Source organism: Solanum lycopersicum, chromosome 1 (assembly GCF_036512215.1).
Source record: "Solanum lycopersicum chromosome 1, SLM_r2.1".
NCBI lineage: Eukaryota > Viridiplantae > Streptophyta > Magnoliopsida > Solanales > Solanaceae > Solanum > Solanum lycopersicum.
The window spans coordinates 92865004-92884616 of NC_090800.1; the positions used below are offsets into that span (position 1 = coordinate 92865004).

The 19613-nt window shown below is 35.3% G+C and overlaps 2 protein-coding genes across 3 annotated transcripts; one reads left to right on the forward strand and one right to left on the reverse strand.

Moving 5' to 3' along the window:
• Positions 1 to 99: 99 nt before the first annotated feature.
• Positions 100 to 8927, reverse strand: LOC101267748 (SUMO-activating enzyme subunit 2). Of its 2 annotated transcripts, none has more exons than XM_004230825.5 (11): positions 8629 to 8927; positions 8436 to 8525; positions 5655 to 5738; positions 5350 to 5568; positions 4506 to 4607; positions 3889 to 4347; positions 3472 to 3701; positions 2370 to 2463; positions 2085 to 2267; positions 1895 to 1992; positions 100 to 686 (listed from the first exon to the last, which is right to left on the reverse strand). In XM_004230825.5, exons 1-11 carry the CDS (start codon positions 8659 to 8661, stop codon positions 326 to 328), a joined length of 1953 nt encoding a protein of 650 aa, XP_004230873.1. In that variant the 5' UTR covers positions 8662 to 8927; the 3' UTR covers positions 100 to 325. The 2 variants fall into 2 exon arrangements, with proteins under 2 accessions (XP_004230873.1, XP_010315319.1); XM_010317017.4 differs by having other exon boundaries at positions 8432 to 8525; positions 8629 to 8922.
• A 2673-nt stretch (positions 8928 to 11600) lies between these two features.
• On the forward strand, positions 11601 to 19391 carry LOC101266874 (protein CHROMATIN REMODELING 35). Its single transcript, XM_004230822.5, has 7 exons — positions 11601 to 11759; positions 12117 to 12200; positions 13396 to 13964; positions 15743 to 15934; positions 16613 to 16771; positions 17314 to 19079; positions 19161 to 19391. The coding sequence occupies exons 2-7, from the start codon at positions 12122 to 12124 to the stop codon at positions 19162 to 19164; spliced, it is 2769 nt and encodes a 922-aa protein (XP_004230870.1). The 5' UTR covers positions 11601 to 11759; positions 12117 to 12121; the 3' UTR covers positions 19165 to 19391.
• Positions 19392 to 19613: the final 222 nt, after the last annotated feature.

Genomic DNA, 19613 nt, shown 5'->3' on the forward strand with positions numbered 1-19613 from the left:
AATGGGATTTTATACTGCTAGTATAATTCATACAGCCAATAAAACATTAACATGCGAAGAGAAGAAAAGATGAAAAGGCAGTTATCTCAGACTACCATGTAAAATAGTGAGAATCACATTCTTTAGATGATTATGTCTGTCAGGTTCGAATCAAGACTGCTCCAAGTGAGAAAATTAGAACTGGATCATGCCAGTATCAAAAATTTATAAAGTTTGCACCTAACGAACAACTCATAAGTTAGGAAGTGGGCAAAGAATCAATGTTTCTCCCTATATTGTACAAAGTTAGACAGATGCACAGCTAAAATTAAGATGTAAGAAAAAGTTATTGCACCCTCTTTTTCTTGTTAAGATCTAACTTTCCATCAACCATCACAATGTCATTATTACTATCATCCTCTTCCACCTTCTTTTTAGTCAGCATTGCACCAGTGACACTGAATATTTCTGGATCGACAGCAACTGAAACATCAGACGACTTTCTTTTCTTCCCAGCCGCAAGAATTTCAGGGTCTTTGAGAATGATTTCTATCTCATCATTATCCTCTGACTCCAGTGGAACTGTCTGAGATGCATTAGACGAGCTCGGGCCATTGTCCAATGTCTTGGTCTTTTCTGCTGCAAGAGCTGGTGTCCATCCTGAGAGAACCATTCCATCGGGTTCTTTCTCTTCATCGAACTCCTCTCTGCAAAAAATTAATCATAAAACAGTTCAAAATGAGGCTGAGGAGCAAAAGAATGGGAAAAGTAAATAATCTTCAGGATATTAGATAAATGGATGAAATAAACACAGTAAGCAAGAACTTGCATACTGAATGCCCTCAATTATGTTCATTAGCAATGTAACAAAACACCAAGACAAGTCCCCCAAAAGGAATACACAAAAAAATAGATCAAATCATCCAGAGCACACAAATTTCGAATGTATCACGTCTCATATTATGAAATGGGTGGGCTTCGGCAGCAAAATGAAAACATCAAAGCAGAAAATGGAACAAACAATTACACCAGCACAACCACATGACTTGGTCCATAGCACCAAGTTGGTGAAGAAGCATCTACCCTATGTATACATACAAAAAATAAATAAATAAATCGACAAACCCAGCAGTGATTAACCCAATTCGCAACAAAGAATATCTAATCAAAGAAGTCACTGACAATACCTCCCCTAGAGTAATATTCGTCATGGCAATAATGGGAAATCTCTTTACAGAGAAAACCAAGATCACAAAATCCCTAAATAAGCTAAGAACATATCAATCAAAACTGAATCAAGTCAAGACGGAAATTGCAGCTTCCTTTCTAATATATAAAGCTCATAGTAGAGTATATTATAATCTAGTGGATACTGGCATGTCAACATAATATATATTTTATAAGTGAACTTAAAAATGTTAAAGGCCCTTCATTCAGTAGCATCTTAATAAAACATCCAACCTATTTCCCATTTTAATTATTAGTTTAACTTCACAATTAGACATACTGCCCTGACTGTATTCAATTAGATAAGAGGATATGTCAATAAGATATGGGGCAAGGCCCATTATACACGAAGTATACCAAAAGAGATTTTCAGTATCAAGGAGCTATCTAACAATGAGGCCCAGCCATTTATATATCGATGAAACTGAACTTTTCTTAAAACATGAGTCCTGCCCAATCAATTATTGAGTAGTAGAAAAGCTGTTAAGCTTGAATCACCTATCATGTCAAGTTTCGCCAACAGCTTAACTTCTAAAAGATCATCAGCTAACTCTATTGCTAAAATACCAAATAACATTACAAAAAGAAGAAATCAAAAGTAAAGGCAAATTTGAGGAAATACACTACAGTTCTCTTTCCTCCATTAAGCAAGATGAGTCTACAAACACATAATAAGAACAAGGAGGACCTGTGCTTAATATTGATGCTGCACTTAAGCTCTTGCTGAAGATCCTCCACTGTGAGAATTGTGCCACCAGTAACCGGAGAAGGAAGCTCAGATAGAACCTAAGGATTTTGTATTCACACAGACAAGTGTCTTATCAGCCAATAACTATAAAGCTTCTTCATATATGTAAAAAGACATGACAGTGTCTTACCTTGTCAAGGTTTGCTGCATAATTTGCAACCTCATCTTCCTCAAGATCATCGCCCACCTCATAAAGAAGTGCCACCCCATGCATGATCAATGGGAGGCTCATGCCAAGTTTTTCTTTGACAATCTTGTCAACAAAATCCCTCAACTTCGAACGATGAGTATTAATCTCAAGCGTTAAAGGTGTCTGTTCATTGATTTGCATTAAATCAAAAAGTAGTGACAAATAAAATTCCATAAGGTAGCACAGGCGGGAACACAATCTATTGTACATTACTGTAGATCATACCTCGGAACAAACATAACAAGACTTGTTTGGCTCGAAGGGCTCCACTGGCATGAGAAGCATCTTTCTTGACGGATGTTCAAGGCAATAAGTCATCCTGCACGGAAGTGCACATGATATTATAAAACAGTACCGAACAAAATGACATAATCCTCATTGTTCCATGTACCACACTTCCATACAGCACAAGAAGTCCTCAAAGCTCAAGTACTTGATACATTAGTTTTTGGAATGTTGTTTTTATTTTGTTCCAATAACATAAAGTAAAAGAAGGGTTGAGTATAAGTCTGGAGAAACATTAGGTAAAATCCATTTTTAGTAACTCCTTGCAGTAAATGGTAAGTTGTTTTTTGAAAAAATGGTAACAGATAAATGGTAAGTTGTTTCCCAAGTTTTTGATCGCTTTCCTACTTTGAGCTTTTACAAGGCATTGAAAGGTTGCTAAATTTTGCTTTTTCTAAATGGGAAGGGGGGAAGGTTGGCATAAGGAAAAACAGGATGGCATGCATTGAACGACACTTCAAAAAGGTACCTTTTCAGTTTTCTATTCTACGGTTTCACCATTTGCTAAAAAGTGCAATTAGTTTTATTTAGTTCGTATATTTTAGCTAATTCAATTAGTTATTTTTAACATGGCATCCAGGCCAGCTGGTGCACACCTTGACTAGTATATGTATACCTGCTACCTTCCATCAACACAAGTATTGGGTAGCTTTGCTCACCAAGGCTAAGACAGGCGGAGAGAAATCACTTGATGTGGTTTGTCTCTATTAGGATGAATCTTAGTCTCCAAAGTTTGCACCAACTCCATTGACCATTATGTCACATCCTTTAGTGCAAAACATCTATTAGATATTAATTTGACTTGGTGCACTATTTCCATAGTGATTAATCAAGTATGTGATTAATTAACTTATCCTCAATCAGACAATAGTTGGGACTGGAAGCATTGTAGAGATTGCTTTTATAAAAGCATGTGGAGATCAGTCACAACTGGCAAGAGTATCTGATATCTTGATCATTTTAGCTGATCTCCAAAATATAATTATCTGATTCGAAATAAAGAGAACTGCCGTAAAAGCAGAAATAATGGAATCAACCATACCTGTAGCTTTTTACATCATTTTGCAACACCTTGATTGCCTCAAGGACAATCAAGCCTGCAATGATGGCATTTGTTGTTGCAACGGCATGAACAATATTGCCAGCAATACCTTTAGCTTCAAAAAGGCTATGTAATGGAATTCCAAAAGAAGCGGCACGAATGTTTGCTGCAGAAGTGACAAACTCTACAGCCAACTGGTCGTCCTTATCAAAACCCAACTGGCCAATTTCCTGCAACAGTGGTAAAGACAGAAATAATTTGAACAGACTAAATGAAAAAGAAACCCAAGCATATATACAAGAAAAAGATTCAGGAGGTGGGAATGGTATCAAATAAAATGGCATTTTTTCCTTCTTCCAATAAAATTAGATTACTTTATCAAAAAAAAGAATCAGAATGTGGTAATGGGGTCAAAACCTTCTCTCTTTTCGAGAAAAAGAGCCTTAATGCCTCGAGAAATACTTCAGAATTTTCCCTAAGACTCCACAGATCCTGAGGATTTTTGAGGCCTAGAGATGACATTGCAGAGACTGAAGAGGGGTCACCGGTGTTTGAAGCTTTATCCTTGTTACCATTCTGTCCAACTGGTTTTGGTGGCAATACATCTTTGCTGTAGACAGGCCTAGGCTTGTTGCGGTTCTTCCACGTTTCTTCATTACGTAATGCCACTTCAATGTTGTAACCAAAAACATGATCATATATTCTCCTCCCATATTGCTCAACATCTTCAGCGGCTCTACGTTCAAAAACATCCTCTGAATGTTCTGATGAACTCGAAGCATCAGTAGAACGCACATTAAGGTCATTTTCCTGATTCTTGTTCCCAAAAAGCTTTGCAAACAGCAGATCTTTTGCCCATACGATGCAGTGAACAAACTAAAGCAGATAACAATTCAAAGCAAAATATTAGGCAAAAACGCTTGAGATTGTGAGAGAGTCAGTACCGGAATGATATTTAATTAAACACAGATATACAGATTGGCTCAGCTCAAATTTACATTAAGAAAAAAAAAGGATTAAGGACGTGTCAGTACCTTTGTTGGAGTGCTTGTGATTGTACAGACAGGGTAAGTTTTTGGAGCTGGTTTAGATTGACATTCATAGCATTCTGTTTTACCTTTCACATGTACCGTGACCTGCCACAAAAAAAGATACGATGATGAGAATCACAGAACTAGTAAGAGTCAACAAGGATATTCTGTCAGTTGATAAACAGAAACAGCAGAACACAGTAATACACTATGGACCAAAATCCAAAAAAAGAGCAGCCAAACAAGAACGTTTGACCTTAAAAACACATATAAAGCTACAGGACTATGTATTTCCGCTATGATCTTTGAGGGTGCATAAATAGGTTGACCTATTGGCTAAAAGGTTTGAATCAAACATAAAAGCTGAAAATTGCTCCATCCTTCAAAAGAATGAGGTGAATGAGAAACTTGTTAGCATGAAGAGCAAGCTTTTGCAAGAGTTATTTTGAATAAGACATATAATCTGATCAAATATGTGGCTAACTTCACCCAAGCAGCGAATATTCCAAGAAAGGAATCAAAATTTACTGGCTGTAACAGTGCAACAATAATCAACATGCATATTCAATAAGTTTCTGAAACAAAACTCTTGATAACTACAACAGTCTATGACCCAAGAATACCACATTCAAGAAATATGGATTTTTCACATTTTCTTTAATTGCATTAAAAGTAACTTCATTTATAACATTTTAGGCTGGTCATGGCTAGTCTGAATGTTGCTAAGAGATCTTAAGATGTCAAGAAATATACAGACTAGCAAATATATAAGATAGAAACAGAAGTATGCCAAATGAAATTTAGTTGCCTGATCCCCATCAAATAAAACTGAAAGACTAATTCTTACCTGGCCAAGGAAGCCTGTAGTCCCACTTTCAACTAATGGGACACCAGATGCCAAACAAAGGCGATTCACATGTCGCCTAGCATCTAGATTGTCAAGACCATTAAGCACAACATTGAATTGCTTGAAAAAATCCACATTGAACTCTGGATCTTTTACATTTGCATGGTATGGTGTAATTTTAATATGAGGCCTAAATCTTAGGACAGCGTCTCTAGCAACCTGGTAAAATTTTGAAAGAACGCTATTAAGGATTCAAAATCGGCATGAAAAATGAAACCCGAAAAATATTGATGTGATTTCCTTACTTTAGCCTTAGATTGACCAACATGTTTTTGTCGAAACAAGAACTGTCTATTTAGGTTACTGACTTCTATTGTATCCATGTCAATCTGCAAATAGGCAAAATGGCATAAAACCATGTTAGAAAGCTCTATGCAAGCATTATACAATGGACTCACATAATATAAATGACAAGACTGTTTTAAAAAGCATTTACTGAGTAAACTTATACTAATCCACAAGGAAACAGGACAGTGACATGCGAATCAAAATAAGATGAGGCAGACCCCACCACCACCACCACCACACAGTGCAGAAGCCCTCTCATCCTTTTGCAGAATAGAAATGTACATTTGAATAGCCTGAGAGCAATGGAATGATAAAAGATAAGTGGTAGAGTCTACCCCTAAAAGTCAGAGCACCTACACCCACCCCACCCCCTCTTCTCTTGGCCTGATATGCAGGGATTCTATTTTTTTCTCATCTGCAATCAGCAGCCTTCCACAACCTACCGAGCAGCATAGTGGAATCTCACTCAAGCAAGCCTCGAGTCTTGTAAATGTCAACATACAAGGTTGCACCCATAACTCTCCGAACTCTTACTTTTCTATCTCGTGTGCAAGATATAGTGTATGACCTGCAACTGGGTACACTAGAAGTTTTCCTTTCTAGCAACAGAAATCATGTATAAAAAACATAAGGGCAAACTCTTTCCTATTTGCAGACCAAAGATGATCAGATTGCTTGCATATATTTCTAACAGCTATTAAAACTCTAGGAATCCAATGCAAGCTGTAGCCATATATATTCAAGCTAAGATAGGCACAGCTACAACAGTATTATTAAACATCTTAATAGTAGAACTATTTTCGTATTACTTTTTTTTTTGATAAAGTTAAAGCTAACTATTTTCGTATTACTAAACAAGGATACCTTCGGTTCCCTTTGTTTGAATAAAGGCTACTTATTGTAGTTTAAATTCGAACCAACTTCCTGATATTCTTCCAGTCGCATATTAGTAAGGAGAATCAGCTTCCTTAATAATATTACTACTGTAAAAGAATACCTTGAGAGTCAGGAAACAAAGGTTCTAGCTATGCTCTAGAATGAGCCTTCTTAGAGACAGCAGTGTCATTTGATGAGCTAAATCAAATTGTTGTCGCCTTTTTTGTAATATCAATTTGCTTATAAGGCATGAAGAATGTGCTAGTTAATAATCCAACAAGGAGAGATGCTTGCTAACCAAATAGTAAATCTCTCTAAACACTGCCGACGGGATTGCTCACGTAACTAAGGCTATCCTGTAACTTTCACAAGCATGTCCCTTCATTCTCAAACCATGATAACCATAACCAATGATTATGCAAATATAGACTCCTAGGAGGGTACCATTGGGTTCAAATTTCTAATAATCTTGAGGAGGAAATGTCAAATGCAGCAAATTCTCTCTTGAAGAAGTTCGTCAGGTTCTCTAAATACATACCAATTCTGATGGATTTTCATGTCTGTACAAGGTCATAGCCAAAGCTTTTCACTGGGTAAGCCCCGGCACAGAAACAACACTTTCTCCTCATGCACCCCGCATTGGAATAGATCACAAAAACCCTAACGATCACAAGACAAGGCAACTAAACATATACAGGAAAACCTAGCAAATAGCCCTAAATTTTCTTGACCCAAAATCTAATCATCACAAACTACTTAGAAACAGTAAATATATATATATTAAAAAAAAAGGCAAATTTACTTGCGAAGTGAAGTTTATTTGTCTCTTTTATTACTATATTGATTTGCTTAGAAAGCATGAAAACTGTGCTAGTTAATAAGCCAACAAAGAGAGATGTTTGCTAACCACATAGTAAATCTCTCTACACAGTGCCACCAGGATTGCTGTAAGCATGTCCCTTCATTCCCAACCCATGACAATCATAACCAATGAATTATGCAAATATAGAATCCCAGGGAGGGTATAATTGGGTTCAGATTTCTAATAATCTTGAGGAGTAAATATTAAATGCAGCAACTGCTTTCTTGAAGCAGTTGGTCAGGTTCTCTAAATGCATACCAATTCTAATGGATTTTCATATATATACAAGGTCCTAGCCAAAGTTTTTCACTTGGTATGCCCCAGTGCAAAAACCACACTTTCTCCTCATGCACAGCCCGCAAAGGAATAACTCGCAAAAATCCTAACAATCACAAGGCAAACTAAACGTATTCAAGAAACCCTAGCAAAGCTGCCATAAATTTTGTTGACCAAAAATTTAATCATCAAAGACGACTTTTAAACAGTAAATATCAGCAAATCTTATTTAGGATGTGAAGTTTATTCCTCTCTTATATTACTATATCAATTTGCTTAGAAAGCATGAAAACTGTGCTAGTCACTAATCGAACAAAGAAAGATGTTTGCTAACCCCATAGTAAATCTTTCTACGCGGTGCATATATAGAATCACAGGGAGGGTCCCATTGGGCTCAAACTTTTAACAATCTTTTGTAAAAAATGTCAAATGCAGCAACTTCTCTTGAAGTTTTCGGTCAGGTTCTCTTAATATATACCAATTTTTAATGAATTTTCACATATATACAAGGTCCAAGATGAAAGCTTCTCACTAGGTCACCCCAGTACAAAAACAACACTTCCTCCTCATGCACATCCCACAATGAAACAACTCACAAAAACCCTAACAATCCACGGCAACGTAACATAATCAAGAAACCCTAACAAAGAAGCCCTAAATTTTCTTGACCAAAAATATAATTAAAAAAAGTAACTATCAAAAAGAAAAGGCAAATCTTACTTACTATGTGAATGTCTTCGAACCCAGAAAGAGCAAGGGTTTTAAGCAACTCACACCCAATACCACCAGCACCAACCATGAGCACTTTAGCACCCTAATAAATAATAAAAAAAAAAAAGAGCATCAAGAACTAACAAAACCCATCAATATTATCCAAGAAAGGGTGCTCAAAACATCAAGAAAATACATATACATACCTTAATTGCAGACAAGTGTTCCTCGGAAGCCATTTGAGAAAGAGAGATAGATACGGAAGAGATACAAGTTATGCTTTATGAAAACAGTATGAGTTGACTACATAGAAAAAGGTACAAGGGGAATGGGAATCGGAAGCGAGAAAGAGGTGAAACAGTGAGAGGAATCTTGAGGGATTTTAGCGGAAAGGGCGCCAAAGTGAAAAAGAAAACCAAGTTATTTGGGAGAAACCTCTGTGGTTCGTGCTGCTCTCCTCTTGGACTCTATTTTAACCTATGGCCTTCGGGCTTCGACATAACCTATGTTATTTTTTTTATATATATATATATATATATTTTATTTAGTTTTTGGGATATCAATTAATGGCATAACGTATGGGTTGGTTCAATTTATTAAAAAAAAAATGCAACGAATTTTCTAACTTTTAAACTTTATGAAGACCTAATTTTTTTCTATTAATTCCTTATGTTTTGAGTGATTGTAACATATTATTTCATAATTTATTATATAATAGTTGAATAGTATTATTTTTATAAATTAGATAATATTGTATAGGAAGGGGTATCAATGTCATCGTATCATATTGCTTTATACATAAAATGAGATTCTTGATTGTTATTTGTTGAATTTATAATGCATCATTATAACAAAATTTAAATAAGAATTAAAATATAATTTGTAATCAAACTATTGTTTCTAATTAATTATTCATTTTTAAATTAATATGTCTATTAAAAAAATAATGATTTGACGTAGTAAATTTTGTCATTTTGTTCATATTGCTTATGAAGTAGTTAAAAATTTAAGAGATTCAACAAGTACTACATTTTTTAAAGTAATTAATTAAGGATATAATATATAAAAATTTGTCTTTTCTTTTATCAAAATTGATAAATAATTAAAAAAAAAGAAAAATAAATATATAATTAGGGACTGAGGAAATAATAACTAACAATCATTTAATTTAAACAATTTATAAAGGAGAATGGTAATGTAGATATGAACAAATAAGTGATGTATGAAATTTGTGGAAATGTTTTTTAACATAGCTATATTTTTTTAGCATTAATTGTTTGGATTAGAAAAGAATTGAGAGAGTCGAAGAACAAGGATATTCATGTTCTCCGAATCGATTTTCAATTGACATCAAAAGCAAACTTAACCAATTTAATCATATATAAAATCAAATTAAAATGTTATACACATTTTAGTGTTTTTGGTATGATTAAATTTGATTTAAAATACTTTAATTTTAATTAATTAAAATATATTAATTTAGTGCCTCGAGCTATTTTAGTTATTTTAAAAAAATTTAAAATAAAAAATCAATCACCCAAAAGAATTTACACAAACAAATAGTTAGAGAGGAGAATGTAATATTATATGTATATATAAATTGATCGCTGGACTATGTGTCTTGTGAAATATATGTGTAAGTGAATCATTTAACCCATGCCTATGCAATATGTATGTGTAATTTGGTTATTTAACATTCACGCATATTTACAATATATATGTGCAAAATTGACTATTTAATATTTGTGCATATGAAATACTTCACAAATTACACATAAAAAAATAATTTGTATTAGGTAAAAAAATTTAAACTTGAGACCTCTAACATAAAAATTATAAACTTAAATCACTGGAGAATATAAATACACAACTAAGTGTGAAACAAATGACAAATTTTTGTAGTGCTAACGTTATGAAAGTGAGTAATGTATTATACTCTTATTTGTCATGCAGAGTTTTTCGAAAGTCAATTTAACTGATTCTCAAAATTAAATTACATTACATTAGTTTAATCTTTTAAACAAAAAATTCAATTATTCAAAAATTCTACAAAAAATTCTATAAATTTCAATTTTTTGAATATTAATATGTTGAAAAAAATAAGCTATAAAATGTTACTTAAAATTTTATAGTTTGATTCTAAAAATTAAATTATAACCATTAAAAGTGGTCAGAGATAGTATGAGTTAATCAATTCCTTTTTTCTTTTGTTTTTTTTTTTAATGAGAAATATAAAAGTATCCCCTCAGCCTATGCCCGAAATTCTAGAGACACACTTATACTATACCAAGGTCCTATAATAAGCTATAGAATATTACTTAAAATTTTATAGTTTGACTCTAAAAATTAAATTATAACCATTAAAAGTGGTCATAGTATAAGTTAATCAATTCCTTTTTTCTTTTGTTTTTTTTTTTTATGAAAAATATAAAAGTATCCCCTCAGCCTATGCCCGAAATTTTAGAGACACACTTATACTATACCAAGGTCCTATTACCCCTGAACTTATTTTATGAGTAATTTTCTACTCCTTTTCGACCTACGTGACACTAGCTTGAAAAAAATATCAATAGCGTTGGATCCACAAGATAGCGTTACGTAGGTCGAAAATGATTAAAAAAATTGTCAATAAAATAAGTTCAGGGATAATAAGACCTTAGTATGATAAAAATATGTCTATGAATTGCGGGCATTAAAAAGTATTTGTGCATTATCCCTATTTTTTAATATAAAACAAAACCAGCTTATGAAAATCAATAGCATTGGATGTTCGATACTTAATTTTGATAATTAAAAATAATTTAATAGTTACATATTAAAGAAAAATATAAATGTTCATTTTTTATCTAACGTTTAAAAATAAAAATCACATAAAAATGCAAGATCTTTCACTTTTAAATTCTAATAAAATAAAATTATCGTCATTATTTAAGTAAGAAATTTGAAATCACTCGTTAATGTTAGCTATACATATTATTAAGTTAAATATCATTAGAAGTGAACATTGATAAAGTGCTCCCTGAGAAATGAAACTCTATATCCAATTTACGAAGTACTTAAACATTCCACAGAATTCTTACTAATCAAAAGTTAATTCCTAAATTATGTTCAGTTTAATTAATTTAATTTTGGATGATTTACGTTTTACTACTCCTCTACCTATTTAAAGAGGCGTTGTACGGAAAAAGGAACAAAATAAAAAGAAAAGGAAAAGCTGGGGGCCTGGGAGTGAGAGAATAGTCGACGGCACCATTTTCAGCCAAGTGCCAACGCCTTCTGTCACCTGCAAATCTCACCTATTTTTCTTCATCAGTCTGCTCTACCAGTAACTCTTCAGGTTTGTTCAAAATTGTTTTCTTCAAATTGAAGCTTCATCCGCTACCTAACTTCTATCTGAATCAGATTCTCTTTCTGTAAAACCCCCCTTTTTTTTTTCTACGACTATTTTTCTCCAAAATCCCCATAAGTTCATTTTTCGCTTCAAATTTTATTCATCGCTGTGTTTTACAAACAGTGAGTGGTTTTTCTTTAGTAAAAGTAAATTTTACTGATGGGTTGTGATGGGGTTTTGATCATGCGTCCATTGGTACCGATGAGGATGTCCTGTGTTGATATTTTGTCATGCATGTGTGTTTTCAGTTAGAAATTATTAGCTACATTGTGTTGATCTTTTGTCTTTTTTGTTGAATTAAAGTGAAAATGGACTTAGCAACGGAAGGATGGCGGAACAATTTTGCTAAACCAATGGCGAAAAGGGCTCAGCCGTACAGCCCCAGAGGTAGATTCCCCTATTTTTTCCCCTCTGAATACCCATACTATCAATTATACACACATGTGTAAGAGGGTTTTTCTATGTACTCACTATGTGGCATCAATCATGTATCAGGCCCATATTAGTTGGGTCGACCATACGAATGGTCCCTGTTTAGGTCTATGTTCAATTGATTATTCATTTTAATTTAGCTACTTTTACACTGGTCATCAACTCACCACAACCCTGTCATTTAGCTGGACCAAAGGCAAGATCTATGGTTATGTTACATAGATAGGGACTCCATTACAACAACATCAACATCATCATACCCAGTGAAGATAGAGACTCCATTAAGAGTACATAATGTGACTTAGTTTTTAGGTTGAGTTTAGTGGAGAAATCAAGTAATACTCCTTCCATCCCAATTTTATAACTTAATTTTGACATGACATGATTAGTAGGAAAGAACTCGAAAACAAGAATTGTTCGATTTGGAGTATTTGTTATGGGTTTGTGCTATGTTGCTCGGACTCGGCAAAAATGCTACCACACTTGTCTTGGATCCTCCAAAAATGCACTACTTTTGAAGGGCGTGACACATTTTTGGAGGATACAACAGACACCCAGTGACATTTTTAAAGAGTACAAGCAACATAGGTTTTGTGCACCAAATGTTGACTTGTCTTCTGGGAGCATAATGGAGGTTAAATTATATTCTTCATTTGTTTTGATTGAATATCTTAAATTTGACTTTACCTAGAGGTTGAATGAGGAGTTCAACATTTGAATTATTTGTATTTGTTGAGCAAATGAGAGAGAAATAGGTGTATGGAGAAGATAAAGTGGATATCATGCGGTGTTTTAAGTTCTCTTTACAAAGTGGATACTTATTTTTGAATAAGCTAGAAGATGTGGATGTTTAAATCGAAATGAAAGAGTAAGAAATAGTACTGTGCACCCCACTTAACTTTTATTAGTTAAAAAACACATTGAAATCATCCTTTTAAAAAGGTTGATTTCATATTGGCACGATGCTAAAAGGAATATAGTACAATACAAAAAGTAGAATAGCTACAACAACAAAGTCTGTGCAATCCCACAAGTGGAGTATGGGGAGGGTAGGATGTACGCAGTCCTTACCCTTACCTTGTCATATATTCCATTGTCATCTTGTCTACTATTCTCGTGCCTTGTGATTGAACTTTTATTTGTGGAACAGATTTGTTTTCCAAGGGGATAAAAAAGATGAAATTTGATGAAAGTAAAAACCAGAGTAGTCCTACTGCAGCTGCCACTAGTTGGCGGGAAGAATGCGAACATGGAAAAGAAAAGGGGTCTTCAAGAGTTGCCAACCGCTCCGAAACTTTTGCAATTCCAGACTTGCTCAAAGTGTTAGATTCCGGCAAATTTGGAAGTGTCACCAGAGAGATTGAGGACCTTATTATGCGGCGAATGAAGGCAGTGAACTCTTGTTATGCAAGTGACCCTTCTCTTCCCAACAAAGTCTTGGAATGGGAAAGGAACCATGAATGCGCTTTCAAGGGAAATCAGCCTTCCCCCGCTGTGATTGACTTGGAGGATGGACAGGAAACTAACAACATTGCTTCAGGGCCAATGATTTCTGCATGTTTACCTTCAGCTGAGCTGCTGGTTATTATTGATTCAGACGATGAAGACACTCAGAAGGAGACTATTTCTCCATCCCAGGGGATATACTCTCAGATAAACCCCATTCTGGGGATGCCCTTGAAAAATGCTGCCCTTGATTTCCAAATTAAGGATTTTATGGTAAGTCATACGAGAATGTTAAATCTTACCTGTTTGAGTTAATCTCATGATTTAATATAAATATGTGGTATCTCTAGGCTAAACAAGGAATAGGAAGTTTGAAAATACCTATATGTGTGCATACATATTAGTGTTTAGACTATCTAGTGGATGATTGAGAAAGAGACTCTCTCTAATGTATTGATCGACAAATCTATCATCCTACATCCTGCATTGATAAGAACTCAAAATATGTCTAGAAAATCTGTGAGGTTTGTTTAATATAGGATTGTTGGGAACTTTGTTAGACACTCTTGACCATCTGAGAGAGCATATTTAAGTTAAGCTGTCTTGAATTGTGTGTTGATGTCTACTATCCCAATAGATTCAGTTGCTATTTGCATTTGGTATTGAGTTTTCGTCCTACATTATGGAGGTTAACTGAGGGTAAAGGTGCAGATACTGGTTGTGAAAGGTCATTTTCTAATTACTGCTATACTAGTTTGATGAAACACCAGATGATTATGATTTCTTGGTGATGAATACTGAGTTTTTCCCTGTTCTCCGTGATCTTGAGCTCAGAAAATTATTTCTTAAGAACTATCACTCTTTGCCTGTACACCTAGTAGCAGACTTGTTTTTTTTATGAAAGGTATAATATTATCTAAAAACAGTACCAAGGAGTTACCGGAGTTGTACAAAAAATCTTGGTGCAAATGGCGTGCTCCTTCTAAGCCTTCAAGGGGTCCATAAGTTCAAGGATATCACATATATAAGTTCATCTTTCCTTATACTCTAGCAATATAAATTCTGGATACTTTTGTAACATAAGAAATGCAATCACAATCATTAACCCTTCAAACATCCTCCTGTTCCATTCTACCCATATAGCCCACAATACACACAACAAAATTTTATTCTATACTCTCCTAATCTCTTCTTAGTTGCTTAGTCTTCTGTCCATTTCAGCTATAAAGCAGTTGCTCCACATTCCTAGGCATCACCCACTGCATTCCATAAAGCTTAAAGAACATATTCCATACTTGCCAGGCCAAATTGCGGTGAATGAAGGGGTAACTAATTGATTCAACAGCCTGTTGACACATAGTACATCCGCTACAAAATCTTTATAGATGATTTTGTGTTATACAAGAGTCTAAGCTGCAACCCACTCTGAACAAGTCACTTTAGGTGGAGCTAGCGTTTTCCAAATTAGATTCCAAGGCCAATTTCTGCGTCTAGGCTCATCTTGTTTCAATAAAATCTAACCAAAAGACAGGGCTGAAAATTTTCGTTTATTTCTTCTATTCATATGATGACTTTCTCCGCACAATTTTAGGGCCTGGTTATGTATTTTTCCTATTCCCACAACACAAGTGATCCTTAGTGCTGTTCTCCCTCCTGCACCCAATGCCTCCATTATTCCTAAGATAGCAAAGAGCGGGTGGAAGTTGAACTTCAAAGGGTTATCACCACAAAGCAATTGATTGTTAACTCTTCCCCTTTCGCGTCCTCGCTCCTAGAACTGCAGAATACGCGGAAAATCTGCTGTAACTTGAGAACCTTCTCCCTTTTAGTAGTCTAGGACACTTAAACATGTTCAGTCAATACTGCTCTTTTCTCCTCCAAACCCGCTTCTCCTTCCTCTAGATAATATTACAGATTCTTGAGGGCCAATCAAAAAAGAATGCAACACCATCTTGCTTTATATATTGTTGTTTATGATTGATCTGAGGTCCTTGTGTCATTTTTATCCAGTCATATTTCTTATGCTTTACTAAACTTTTTGAAAAATGCAGGGCAGGGAATATGGTGAAAGACAGATTTCGGTAGAAGCTGTAAGCCTTGCTGGCGAAGCTGAAATAGAGACAGATAAAGGTGTTTATGTCGGTGTAGAAGATGATGACGAGATTGATGATGGTGCCGAACAGCCTGATGAAGGTTTGACAGACATATGGAATGAGATGTCATTTGCTCTTGAATTCTCAAAGGTACATTTATTTGACATTGTATTCAGCTCCACAATCAGAACTTCAGTAATTTTGACCATATAGCCATGAAAAGTTCTCTTCTTTGCTAGATTCTTGCCACTATATATGTGAGATAAAGTGTGTCCTGGATAGTTTCTAGAAATTTAGGACAGACTTAATAATTCTCTGTGCAGATAATTCTAGTTTATCAGCTTCTTTTGGGTGTTTCCATTGTTTATTATGTACCATTATTTTCCCTGCTAAGCTTTTAAGTCTGAGAATGCAATTTTTATAGGCATATCACTTTATCAGAAAAGGCTATCAACTTTCCAGTTGCTCCAACTTTCAAATGCATCCTTGATGTTTAGCACTGTAATCTGTATGCACTTCTTAAATCATATTAGAATATATTGCTTGCAGTGCCTTTCTGGTAGCATCCTTAAGAAATATTTGCTGTATCGGCATTTATTTATTTACCAAATCACCCTACAGTTGATTTTTTAAAACCACACGCATAGTTGTTTGTACATTAGATCACATCAAAATACACTTGCTGTTGCAATTTAAAGAGAGTATTTCTTCTAATGTTCAGAGTCATCCGTTTAACTTTCTGTTTATGTAAATTGATTCTTTCCTGCCAATCAAATATTTTATATTAATAGTAATATTAATATTTGAACTCTGTTGCATGTAAAATAGGATGTTGCTGCTGAACCTTCACCAGATGAGCATACATTTGAAGAGGAGGACGAGTGTGATCATTCCTTCATCTTGAAAGATGATATTGGTTATGTGTGTCGTATATGTGGAGTCATTAAGAGAAGTATTGAAACCATCATAGAATTTCAGTATTCGAAGGTCTGGCTGTCATTCCTAGATCATCTTTTGCTTTGGATCTTGTTCTTTACACCTTTTAGAAGCATGGAAAAAAATCAGTGCATTGATCATGATTATTCTGTGTTAACTGTTTGATTGCTAATCATCTGAACTGCTTTTGACTGATATTATGTTGTGTAACATCTGTCATTTGGTGTCACCTAGTTTGTTGTCGTCTTCATTGTCCAAGCAGTGCACATTTTTTCGTATTCCAGTCACTAGAAAATGGAACTTTTTATATTTTTAGAAAACTACAACATCAGAAGGAAATGAATGATGATTTTGTTACTAAAGTAGAAATTGTATGGCCTCTTTCACAAATGATATGGGTGTTGAACAAGAATTTTCTGGGAAGTGGTTAAGTTATCAAAAGATTTGATTAGCTCATTGTTGTGACCCTGTCTTAACAACTCTTGAGGTAACATTTTGGGCAGGTTTAGTACAAATCGTTGATTTAATTAGATGTCTTTTAGTCCAAGCATCTGGAATTTTTTTCAAGGCCTTAGTTTTGATTTTCTTAACAGGCCGCCAGGAGTACAAGAACATATCACTATGAAGGTCGGTCGGTAAAGGATATAGGGCCTACTGAACTCCTTCCTGATGGCATCATTCCATCTGATGACATTGATATGACGGAAATTTGTGTTCATCCAAGACATAGGAAACAAATGAAATCTCACCAAGTTGAGGGATTTAATTTTCTTGTTAGCAACTTGTTGAGAGATAAAGGAGGCTGTATCATGGCTCATGCCCCTGGATCTGGCAAGACTTTCATGATAATCAGCTTCCTACAAAGCTTCATGGCTAATAATGATAGAGCTAGGCCTTTGGTTGTGTTACCTAGAGGAATCTTGGGTACATGGAAGAAAGAGTTCTTGAGGTGGCAGGTGGATGAAATTCCCCTCTATGACTTCTACTCAGTAAAAGCGGATAATAGATCTCAACAATTGGAAGTTCTTAAGCAATGGTCACAGGAAAGAAGTGTTCTTTTTCTGGGCTATAAGCAGTTCTCAACAATTGTGTGTGACAATGTTGGTAGTGCGACTGCAGCTGCTTGTCAGGAGATTCTGCTGAAGTGCCCGTCAATTCTCATTCTTGATGAAGGTCACACTCCGCGCAACCAAGACACTGATGTTTTGACTTCACTTGAGAAGGTCCAGACACGCCTGAAGGTGGTGCTTTCTGGCACATTATACCAAAATCATGTTAAAGAGGTCTTTAACATTCTGAACCTTGTGCGTCCAAAATTTCTCAAGCTGGAAACATCCAGAAGCATTAAAAGGACAATCCTAAGCAAAGTGGCAAGCTCAAATAGAAGGAACCTCCTGAAGAAAAGTAGTGACAATGATTTTTATGAGCTCGTGGAGCATACACTTTTAAAGGATGACAATTTCTCAAGGAAGAGTGCTGTCATACTAGGTCTGCGTAAAATGACCGAAAAAGTGCTTCATTATTACAAGGGAGATTTCCTCGAAGAACTTCCAGGTTTGGTGGATTACACTGTCCTTCTAAAGCTCCATCCTAAGCAGAAAAGTGAAGTTGCAGAGCTGAAAAAACTGGGAAGAAAGTTCAAAATCAGTTCTGAAGGAAGTGCACTGTATGTGCACCCACAATTGAAGAGCCTTTCAAGAAACTGTTCTGCTAAAGATAGAGTTGATGAAGAGAAAATTGATACTCTATTAGAGAATTTGGAATTGAGGGAAGGAGTGAAGGCCAAATTCTACCTGAATCTGCTGCAGCTGTGTGAAACAAAAGGTGAAAAAATGTTAGTGTTTAGCCAATACCTCTTGCCTTTGAAATTCTTGGAGAGGTTGACTGTTAAGACTAAGGGTTACAGTTTGGGGAAGGAACTATTTATGATCACTGGTGATACAGACGGGGACATCAGGGAGTCCTCAATGGAGCGATTTAACACTTCACCGGATGCTCGTGTTTTCTTTGGTTCAATTAAGGCATGTGGTGAAGGAATATCACTTGTCGGGGCATCGCGGATTATCATATTGGATGTGCATCTCAACCCATCAGTAACCCGTCAAGCAATAGGACGTGCATTCCGACCAGGCCAGGAGAGGAAAGTATACACTTACAGATTGGTGGCCTCAGATTCACCTGAGGAGGAAGATCATACAACTTGTTTTAAAAAGGAGTCTATTGCAAAGTTATGGTTCGAGTGGAGTGAGAATTATGCTCAGCCCGATTTTGAGATGGAGACTGTCGATATCAACAACTGTGAAGATTTGTTCTTGGAATCATCACGTCTTAATGAAGATTTGGTGGCTCTGTACAAAAGGTCAGTGAGAACTACTTCCTCCTAATGAAAACTTACTATGTTATTTTGACCTTTATTTCTGATTTCTTTCTCCATTTTCAGGTAGATAGTGATTGAGAAGTATCAAACAGCTCCTTAAGTGCAGATGTGGTCGTCTAACAAATGGTGGATCCATCATGCCAATGAACTCTTTAGTGACCTGACAGGAAATGCTGTGTTATTATTTGCAGACTGCATGTTAACTATCTGACAATTAGTTTTGTTCAAATTATGTCGAAGTTCAAACTGATTGTAAATATTTTTCCATTGCTAAGACTTCTCGTTTTGTTTAAATCTCTTCATTGTGCCTCCTCTTTAGCATTTTTCTCTAAAATATGCTAGAGATAGAGATCTGAAAGGAAATTAGTAGACCTATACTTTCACCAAAGTTCATTTGCTATTGCTCCCCCCTCTCGTTGTCATTATGTTTGCGCCTCGAAAAGACTAGTTTATTAAGCTTTATCAATAGAGAGATATAACACCTTGAAATCTTATCCCAACCCTCTTAGCTAACAG